Below are 10,180 nucleotides of genomic sequence, written 5' to 3'. Positions count from 1 at the left end.
TGATACTAACTTCAATCTATTAGCCCTATAATGAATTATATTCCCGAAATTTCATCTGAAGGTTTCTTTGAATCAGTACACCACACACACGATTTCTAGCCTGTGACAGCCAATGGACTGGACATTCTATTCTACTTCAAAAAATAATATATTTCAAAAGGTTTAAGACAATTGGGTTTTAAAAATGTTTTTATTGCTCAAATAGAACATATGTCAATGGGGATCTTTTTCTTGAATTCTACTCAACTATTCACAGTCAATTCTTCTGCTTAGTGGGATTAACAAATGTTGGACCTCCCTAGTTACTTTAAATTAAAATACATTACATTTGGATTGAATTAAATGAATAACCAAACAAAGTAAGGCCATAGATGTAGTGTACTGCAGGCTACATCAAGTAGTCCTTGCCCAGGCACAGGTGCACCCCACGGCCACAGACAGGAAGGAGGCGCTGTAGCACTTCCTGGTGGCTGAAGTGTAGAGTACCATGACCTGCTGGTAGATAGGTACAGAGTTCTGCCTGTAGCGCATGTACTGGCTTCTGTTGGTGGGGTAGACACAGTACATAGAGCTGCACTCGGCCTCCCACATGGTCGGAGGAATACGGTTCTCCACTGTAGTGCTTCTAGAGATTAAACAGAGAGAGAAGAAAATAAATCAACAACAAATATTTAAACCTACGGATAGTATTCACAGGCTTTACATAGAGCTTGTATTAAGATTGTAAGACAGTCACATAACTCAGATCAAGGTCAATTCAAGGTCAGTATCAAATACTGTAGTGTGTGTGTTAATGTAAATTTGCAGTAGGTAGCCTAGCGGTTACGAGCATTGGTCCAGTAACTGAAAAGTCGCTGGTTCAAATCCCTGAGCCGACTAGTTGAAAAATCTGTCAATTGTCCTTGAGCAAGACACTTAACCCTAATTGCTCCTGTAAGTCACTCTGGATAAGAGTGTCTGCTATATTATGTAAATGTAACTCACTTCCAGGTCCAGGGTGACAGAGAGCGTGTGTGAATGTTCCCATTTCCCTCTGATTCGTCTGTGGGAATCTTGTAGAAGTCTGAAGGGATGATCAGTGTTTCGTTACACCTCTCATTTGTCACCTTCATTCCTTTCGCCATGGTCAGGTCCAGCAGCACAGACACACAGCACACAACCTGAGGATGGAAATACAAGTAAATATGTTAGAAGTTATCTAACAAATGAACAGTGCTGAAACTTAAGCACAAACAGGCTAAACAAAAACCATTGGACAGAAACGGTTCTATTTAATTTTATTTAGATCAATTAAATTAATAAAATTGTCCAAATCGGATGTGACTCTGCACTGTACTAATAAATACATAAGAGATGATGCAACCAAAGAGTTTTTCGTTTATGAGATAAATTAATTAGCACATCACAAGTACATGGCAAAAAAAGTATGGCAAATAAGTACATGTCTGGTCATCCTTATTAGGCAGCTAGTAGCCTAGTGGTTAGTGTTGGGCCAATAACCGAAAGGTTGCCATTTTGAATCATTGAGCCGAGTAGGTGAAACATCTTTGGACGTGCCTTTGAATGAACCTTAAATGCTCTCGATAAGAGTTTCTGACAAATGTAATCAATTGTTACATACAATTTTCAGTATAACAAAAAAACATTAGTAGTAGCTCTATCACACGCTGACTGTCATACTCACCAGGTACTTCGACACGTTGCTTTTGAGCTCCATCTCTGATCTCTGTCTGTCTATCCGTCACGTTTTTATGTCGAACTTCTTTCTCCGGGTGTGAAGTATTTATCTGAATGCCTTGAGTGGAAAATCTGCACGTAATATGGAAAACGGATCAAAAATGAGATGATATCTCTGACCTGACCTGTTTGTAGACCATTTGAAACAAAGGGGGATTCTGCAGATCTGAAATAGTTTGCCTTATCACTAAATCTACTTCCAGGCGCCTTCGGTGTGGAAACACCACGCAAAAAGGTGTTAAAGTTCACCCAAATTACAAAATTACATATGGGTTTCCTTACCCTGTAAGTGTCAATAGACAGAGTATCACAGCAATTCATACTTAGGTTTAGTTTCCCTGCACTGTTTCGATATGGTAATTTGTTTTGCATTTGTGGCACAAATCACGTTCAAGACCTAGTACAAATATCAGCATTAGTCACTTATACATTTGAAGTCAGAAGTTTACATACACTTAGGTTGGAGTCATTAAAACTCATTTTTCAACCACTCCACAAATGTATTGTTAACAAACTATATTTTTGTCAAGTAATTTAGGACATCTACTTTGGGCATGACACAATTAATTATTCCATCAATTGTTTCCAGACAGATTATTTCACTTATAATTCACAGTCTCACAATTCCAGTGGGTCAGAAGTCTACACTAAGTTAACTGTAAATTTAAACAGCTTGGAAAATTCCAGATGATGTCATGGCTTTAGAAGCGTCTGATAGACTAATTGACATCATTTGAGTAAATTGGAGGACACATAAACTACTGCAGCATAAATACTGGAGGCTTAGACAGGAGGGGTCAGGAGACACTGAGGCCCCATCCGGACAGGGCCAAAAAGGAAGGATATAACCCCACCCACTTTGCCAAAGCACAGCCCCCACACCACTAGAAGGTTATCTTCAACCACCAACTTACCATCCTGAGACAAGGCCGAGTATAGCCCACAAAGATCTCTGCCACGGCACAACCCAAGTGGGGGGCGCAAACCCAGACAGGAAGATCACATCAGTGACTCAACCCACTCAAGTGACGCACCCCTCCTAGGGACGGCATGAAAGAGCACCAGTAAGCCAGTGACTCAGCCCCTGTAATAAAAGAAAGAGGGGAACCGGCCAGGCAGAGACAGCAAGGGCGGTTTGTTGCTCCAGAGCCTTTGCGTTCACCTTCACACTCCTGGGCCAGACTACACTCAATCATATGACCCACTGAAGAGATGAGTCTTCAGTAAAGACTTAAAGGTTGAGACCGAGTTTGCGTCTCTCACATGGGTAGGCAGACCATTCCATAAAAATGGAGCTCTATAGGAGAAAGCCCTGCCTCCAGCTGTTTGCTTGGAAATTCTAGGGACAATTAGGAGGCCTGCGTCTTGTGACTGTAGCGTATGTGTAGGTATGTATGGCAGGACCAAATCAGAGAGATAGGTAGGAGCAAGCCCATGTAATGCTTTGTAGGTTAGCAGTAAAACCTTGAAATCAGCCCTAGCCTTGACAGAAGCCAGTGTAGGGAAACTAGCACTGGAGTAATATGATCAAATTCTTTGGTTCTAGTCAGGATTCTAGCAGCCGTATTTAGCACTAACAGAAAAGTGTATTTAGTGCTTTATCCAGGTAGCCGGAAAGTAGAACATTGCAGTAGTCTAACCTAGCAGTAACAAAAGCATGGATTAATTTTTCTGCATCATTTTTGAACAGAAAGTTTCTGATTTTTGCAATGTTACGTAGATGTAAAAAAAGCTGTCCTTGAAACAGTCTTGATATGTTCGTCAAAAGAGAGATCAGGGTCCAGAGTAACGCCGAGGTCCTTCACAGTTTTATTTGAGACGACTGTACAACCATTAAGATTAATTGTCAGATTCAACAGAAGATCTCTTTGTTTCTTGGGACCTAGAACAAGCATCTCTATTTTGTCTGAGTTTAAAAGTAGAAAGTTTGCAGCCATCCACTTCCTTATGTCTGAAACACAGGCTTCTAGTGAGGTCAATTTTGGGGCTTCACCATGTTTCATTGAAATGTACAGCTGCGTGTCATCCGCATAGCACTGACAGTAAACATTATGTTTTTGAATGACATCCCCAAGATGTAAAATACACTGCTCAAAAAAATAAAGGGAACAATAAAATAACACATCCTAGATCTGAATGAACAAAATATTCTTATTAAATACTTTTTTCTTTACATAGTTGAATGTGCTGACAACAAAATCACACAAAAATTATCAATGGAAATCAAATTTATCAACCCATGGAGGTCTGGATTTGGAGTCACACTCAAAATTAAAGTGGAAAACCACACTACAGGCTGATCCAACTTTGATGTAATGTCCTTAAAACAAGTCAAAATGAGGCTCAGTAGTGTGTGTGGCCTCCACGTGCCTGTATGACCTCCCTACAACGCCTGGGCCTGCTCCTGATGAGGTGGTGGATGGTCTCCTGAGGGATCTCCTCCCAGACCTGGACTAAAGCATCCGCCAACTGCTGGACAGTCTGTGGTGCAACGTAGCGTTGGTGGATGGAGCGAGACATGATGTCCCAGATGTGCTCAATTGGATTCAGGTCTGGGGAATGGGCGGGCCAGTCCATAGCATCAATGCCTTCCTCTTGCAGGAACTGCAGAAACACTCCAGCCACATGAGGTCTAGCATTGTCTTGCATTAGGAGGAACCCAGGGCCAACCGCACCAGCATATGGTCTCACAAGGGGTCTGAGGATCTCATCTCGGTACCTAATGGCAGTCAGGCTACCTCTGGCGAGCACATGGAGGGCTGTGCGGCCCCCCAAAGAAATGCCACCCCACACCATGACTGACCCACCGCCAAACCGGTCATGCTGGAGGATGTTGCAGGCAGCAGAACGTTCTCCACGGCGTCTCCAGACTCTGTCACGTCTGTCACATGTGCTCAGTGTGAACCTGCTTTCATCTGTGAAGAGCACAGGGCGCCAGTGGCGAATTTGCCAATCTTGGTGTTCTCTGGCAAATGCCAAACGTCCTGCACGGTGTTGGGCTGTAAACACAACCCCCACCTGTGGATGTCGGGCCCTCATACCACCCTCATGGAGTCTGTTTCTGACTGTTTGAACAGACACATGCACATTTGTGGCCTGCTGGAGGTCATTTTGCAGGGCTCTGGCAGTGCTCCTCCTGCTCCTCCTTGCACAAAGGCGGAGGTAGCGGTCCTACTTCTGGGTTGTTGCCCTCCTACGGCCTCCTCCACGTCTCCTGATGTACTGGCCTGTCTCCTGGTAGCGCCTCCATGCTCTGGACACTACGCTGACAGACACAGCAAACCTTCTTGCCACAGCTCACATTGATGTGCCATCCTGGATGAGCTGCACTACCTGAGCCACTTGTGTGGGTTGTGGACTCCGTCTCATGCTACCACTAGAGTGAAAGCACCGCCAGCATTCAAAAGTGACCAAAACCTCAGCCAGGAAGCATAGGAACTGAGAAGTGGTCTGTGGTCACCACCTGCAGAACCACTCCTTTATTGGGGGTGTCTTGCTAATTGCCTATAATTTCCACCTGTTGTCTATTCCATTTGCACAACAGCATGTGGAATTTATTGTCAATCAGTGTTGCTTCCTAAGTGGACAGTTTGATTTCACAGAAGTGTGATTGACTTGGAGTTACATTGTGTTGTTTAACCCTTTATTTTTTTGAGCAGTGTATATAGTGAAAACAATAGTGGTTGATTTGTCAGAGGACAAACCATTCACAGAGACAAACTGATATCTTTCCGACAGATAAGATCTAAACCAGGCCAGAACTTGTCCGTGTAGACCAATTTGGGTTTCCAATCTCTCCAAAAGAATGTGGTGATCGATGGTATCAAAAGCAGCACTAAGGTCTAGGAGCACGAGGACAGATGCAGAGCCTCTGTCTGATGCCATTAAAAGGTGATTTACCACCTTCACAAGTGCAGTCTCAGTGCTATGATGGGGTCTAAAACCAGACTGAAGCATTTCGTATACATTGTTTGTCTTCAGGAAGGAAGTGAGTTGCTGCGCAACAGCCTTTTCTAAAAATGTTGAGAGGATTGGAAGATTCGCTATAGGCCGATGGTTTTTTATATTTTCTGGGTCAAGGTTTAGCTTTTTCAAGAGAGGCTTTATTACTGCCACTTTTAGTGAGTTTAGTGAGTTTGGTACACATAGAGAGCCGTTTATTATGTTCAACATAGGAGGGCCAAGCACAGGAAGCAGCTCTTTCAGTAGTTTAGTTGGAATAGGGTCCAGTATGCAGCTTGAAGGTTTAGAGGCCATGATTATTTTAATCAAAACACTTGAGTGTCTCTCTTGATCCTAGGCCCTGACAGAGTTGTACAGACTCAGGACAACTGAGCTTTGAAGGAATACCTAGATTTAAAGAGGAGTCTGATAGCTTTCTAATAATCATGATCTTTTCCTCAAAGAAGTTCATGAATTTATTACTGCTGAAGTGAAAGCCATCCTCACTTGGGGAATGCTGCTTTTTAGTTAGCTTTGCGACAGTATCAAAAATACATTTCGGAATGTTCTTATTTTCCTCAATTAAGTTGGAAAATTAGGACGATCGAGCAGCAGTAAGGGCTCTTCGATACTGCACGGTACTGTCTTTCCAAGCTAGTCGGAAGACTTCCAGTTTGGTGTGGCGCCATTTCCGTTCCAATTTTCTGGAAGCTTGCATCAGAGCTTGGGTATTTTCTGTATACCAGGGAGCTAGTTTCTTATGAGAAATGTTTTTCGTTTTTAGGGGTGCAACTGCATCTAGGGTATTGCGCAAGGTTAAATTGAGTTCCTCAGTTAGGTGGTTAACTGATTTTTGTCCTCTGGCGTCCTTGGGTAGGCAGAGGGAGTCTGGAAGGGCATCAAGGAATCTTTGTGTTGTCTGTGAATTTATAGCATGACTTTTGATGCTCCTTGGTTGGGGTCTGAGTAGATTATTTGTTGCAATTGCAAACGTAATAAAATGGTGGTCCGATAGTCCAGGATTATGAGGAAAAACATTAAGATCCACAACATTTATTCCATGGGACTAAACTAGGTCCAGAGTATGACTGTGACAGTGAGTGGGTCCAGAGACATGTTGGACAAATGTTGCACCCTATTTCATTGTGAAGCTAGAGGAGTTAGAGCCCTGTCTATGTTGATAGATAAGATGAGAGCACCCCTCCAGCTAGGATGGAGTTCGTCACTCCTCAGCAGGCCAGGCTTGGTCCTGTTTGTGGGTGAGTCCCAGAAAGAGGGCCAATTATCTACAAATTCTATCTTTTGGGAGGGGCAGAAAACAGTTTTCAACCAGAGATTGAGTTGTGAGACTGCTGTAGAGCTCATCACTCCCCCTAACTGGGAGGGGGCCAGAGACAATTACTCGATGCCGACACATCTTTCTAGCTGATTTACACGCTGAAGCTATGTTGCGCTTGGTGACCTCTGACTGTTTCATCCTAACATCGTTGGTGCCGACGTGGATAACAATATCTCTATACTCTCTACACTCGCCAGTTTTATCTTTGCCAGCACCATCTTCAGATTAGCCTTAACGCCGGTAGCCCTGCCTCCTGGTAAACAGTGTATGATCGCTGGATGATTCGTTTTAAGTCTAATACTGCGGGTAATGGAGTCGCCAATGACTAGGGTTTTCAATTTGTCAGAGCTAATGGTGGGAAGCTTCAGCGTCTCTCCTCCTCCCGTTACGGGGTCTGAGACAAGAGAAGGCTCGGCCTCAGACTCCGACTCACTGCTTAATGGGGAAAACCGGTTGAAAGTTTCTGTCGGCTGAATGAGCGACACAGGTTGAGCATTCCTACAGCATTTCCCTCCAGAAACCATGACAAAGTTGTCCGGCTGCGGGGACCGTGCGAGGGGATTTATACTAACGTTACTATCTGTACTTACTGGTGGCACAGACGCTGTTTCATCCTTTCCTACACTGAAATTACCCTTGCACAGTGATTGCGTCTGAAGCTGGGCTTGCAACACAGCTATCTTCGCCGTAAGGCGATCGTTCTCCTGTATATTACAGTACAGCTGTTATATACAGCGACTGCAATTAGAAGGCATCATGTTAATGTTACTACTTAGCTTCGGCTGTTGGAGGTCCTGACGAACCATGTCCAGATAAAGCGTCCGGAGTGAAAAAGTTGAATGGAAAAAACCCAAAATATGAATGGTAATTAAAAAGTAAAAACCGTAAAGTTGTCAGGTAGCAAAGTAAGGTTGGCAACAAAACGCACAAAACGCACAGCAACACGTAAACAAGTCTGCAAGTTGTGACCGGAAATGGCGACAGTAGTCAATGAGCTACTGTCTTGTGATGCAAGAATGCAGTATGTATGTGATGCAGTACCAGTCAAAAGTTTGATGATATGATACTAACTTCAATCTATTAGCCCTATAATGAATTATATTCCCGAAATTTCATCTGAAGGTTTCTTTGAATCAGTACACCACACACACGATTTCTAGCCTGTGACAGCCAATGGACTGGACATTCTATTCTACTTCAAAAAATAATATATTTCAAAAGGTTTAAGACAATTGGGTTTTAAAAATGTTTTTATTGCTCAAATAGAACATATGTCAATGGGGATCTTTTTCTTGAATTCTACTCAACTATTCACAGTCAATTCTTCTGCTTAGTGGGATTAACAAATGTTGGACCTCCCTAGTTACTTTAAATTAAAATACATTACATTTGGATTGAATTAAATGAATAACCAAACAAAGTAAGGCCATAGATGTAGTGTACTGCAGGCTACATCAAGTAGTCCTTGCCCAGGCACAGGTGCACCCCACGGCCACAGACAGGAAGGAGGCGCTGTAGCACTTCCTGGTGGCTGAAGTGTAGAGTACCATGACCTGCTGGTAGATAGGTACAGAGTTCTGCCTGTAGCGCATGTACTGGCTTCTGTTGGTGGGGTAGACACAGTACATAGAGCTGCACTCGGCCTCCCACATGGTCGGAGGAATACGGTTCTCCACTGTAGTGCTTCTAGAGATTAAACAGAGAGAGAAGAAAATAAATCAACAACAAATATTTAAACCTACGGATAGTATTCACAGGCTTTACATAGAGCTTGTATTAAGATTGTAAGACAGTCACATAACTCAGATCAAGGTCAATTCAAGGTCAGTATCAAATACTGTAGTGTGTGTGTTAATGTAAATTTGCAGTAGGTAGCCTAGCGGTTACGAGCATTGGTCCAGTAACTGAAAAGTCGCTGGTTCAAATCCCTGAGCCGACTAGTTGAAAAATCTGTCAATTGTCCTTGAGCAAGACACTTAACCCTAATTGCTCCTGTAAGTCACTCTGGATAAGAGTGTCTGCTATATTATGTAAATGTAACTCACTTCCAGGTCCAGGGTGACAGAGAGCGTGTGTGAATGTTCCCATTTCCCTCTGATTCGTCTGTGGGAATCTTGTAGAAGTCTGAAGGGATGATCAGTGTTTCGTTACACCTCTCATTTGTCACCTTCATTCCTTTCGCCATGGTCAGGTCCAGCAGCACAGACACACAGCACACAACCTGAGGATGGAAATACAAGTAAATATGTTAGAAGTTATCTAACAAATGAACAGTGCTGAAACTTAAGCACAAACAGGCTAAACAAAAACCATTGGACAGAAACGGTTCTATTTAATTTTATTTAGATCAATTAAATTAATAAAATTGTCCAAATCGGATGTGACTCTGCACTGTACTAATAAATACATAAGAGATGATGCAACCAAAGAGTTTTTCGTTTATGAGATAAATTAATTAGCACATCACAAGTACATGGCAAAAAAAGTATGGCAAATAAGTACATGTCTGGTCATCCTTATTAGGCAGCTAGTAGCCTAGTGGTTAGTGTTGGGCCAATAACCGAAAGGTTGCCATTTTGAATCATTGAGCCGAGTAGGTGAAACATCTTTGGACGTGCCTTTGAATGAACCTTAAATGCTCTCGATAAGAGTTTCTGACAAATGTAATCAATTGTTACATACAATTTTCAGTATAACAAAAAAACATTAGTAGTAGCTCTATCACACGCTGACTGTCATACTCACCAGGTACTTCGACACGTTGCTTTTGAGCTCCATCTCTGATCTCTGTCTGTCTATCCGTCACGTTTTTATGTCGAACTTCTTTCTCCGGGTGTGAAGTATTTATCTGAATGCCTTGAGTGGAAAATCTGCACGTAATATGGAAAACGGATCAAAAATGAGATGATATCTCTGACCTGACCTGTTTGTAGACCATTTGAAACAAAGGGGGATTCTGCAGATCTGAAATAGTTTGCCTTATCACTAAATCTACTTCCAGGCGCCTTCGGTGTGGAAACACCACGCAAAAAGGTGTTAAAGTTCACCCAAATTACAAAATTACATATGGGTTTCCTTACCCTGTAAGTGTCAATAGACAGAGTATCACAGCAATTCATACTTAGGTTTAGTTTCCCTGCACTGTTTCGATATGGTAATTTG

General features: G+C 42.6%; 2 protein-coding genes across 2 annotated transcripts; both read right to left on the bottom strand.

Moving 5' to 3' along the window:
• Nucleotides 1-393: 393 nt before the first annotated feature.
• Nucleotides 394-1,717, bottom strand: LOC139374223 (interleukin-17A-like). The gene is made up of 3 exons (XM_071115251.1): nucleotides 1,685-1,717; nucleotides 985-1,160; nucleotides 394-625 (listed from the first exon to the last, which is right to left on the bottom strand). The coding sequence occupies exons 1-3, from the start codon at nucleotides 1,715-1,717 to the stop codon at nucleotides 394-396; spliced, it is 441 nt and encodes a 146-aa protein (XP_070971352.1).
• Nucleotides 1,718-8,472: 6,755 nt separating this feature from the next.
• On the bottom strand, nucleotides 8,473-9,796 carry LOC139374222 (interleukin-17A-like). Its single transcript, XM_071115250.1, has 3 exons — nucleotides 9,764-9,796; nucleotides 9,064-9,239; nucleotides 8,473-8,704 (listed from the first exon to the last, which is right to left on the bottom strand). Exons 1-3 carry the CDS (start codon nucleotides 9,794-9,796, stop codon nucleotides 8,473-8,475), a joined length of 441 nt encoding a protein of 146 aa, XP_070971351.1.
• Between the last annotated feature and the right edge of the window lie 384 nt (nucleotides 9,797-10,180).

This window comes from Oncorhynchus clarkii, chromosome 19, assembly GCF_045791955.1.
Source record: "Oncorhynchus clarkii lewisi isolate Uvic-CL-2024 chromosome 19, UVic_Ocla_1.0, whole genome shotgun sequence".
In the NCBI taxonomy this organism is placed as follows: Eukaryota; Metazoa; Chordata; class Actinopteri; order Salmoniformes; family Salmonidae; genus Oncorhynchus; species Oncorhynchus clarkii.
The sequence above is the reverse complement of the archived record's forward strand: the minus strand, read 5'-3'. Positions and strand labels throughout refer to the sequence as shown.

Excerpts from the sequence above, each read along its gene's own strand:
- LOC139374223 (XM_071115251.1), bottom strand. The coding sequence starts at position 1,717 with ATGGAGCTCAAAAGCAACGTGTCGAAGTACCTG. Across the intron at positions 1,161-1,684 it reads GCAACGTGTCGAAGTACCTG|GTTGTGTGCTGTGTGTCTGT; the intron begins GTGAGTATGACA and ends TTCCATCCTCAG. Across the intron at positions 626-984 it reads CTGTCACCCTGGACCTGGAA|AAGCACTACAGTGGAGAACC; the intron begins GTGAGTTACATT and ends TTTAATCTCTAG.
- LOC139374222 (XM_071115250.1), bottom strand. The coding sequence starts at position 9,796 with ATGGAGCTCAAAAGCAACGTGTCGAAGTACCTG. Across the intron at positions 9,240-9,763 it reads GCAACGTGTCGAAGTACCTG|GTTGTGTGCTGTGTGTCTGT; the intron begins GTGAGTATGACA and ends TTCCATCCTCAG. Across the intron at positions 8,705-9,063 it reads CTGTCACCCTGGACCTGGAA|AAGCACTACAGTGGAGAACC; the intron begins GTGAGTTACATT and ends TTTAATCTCTAG.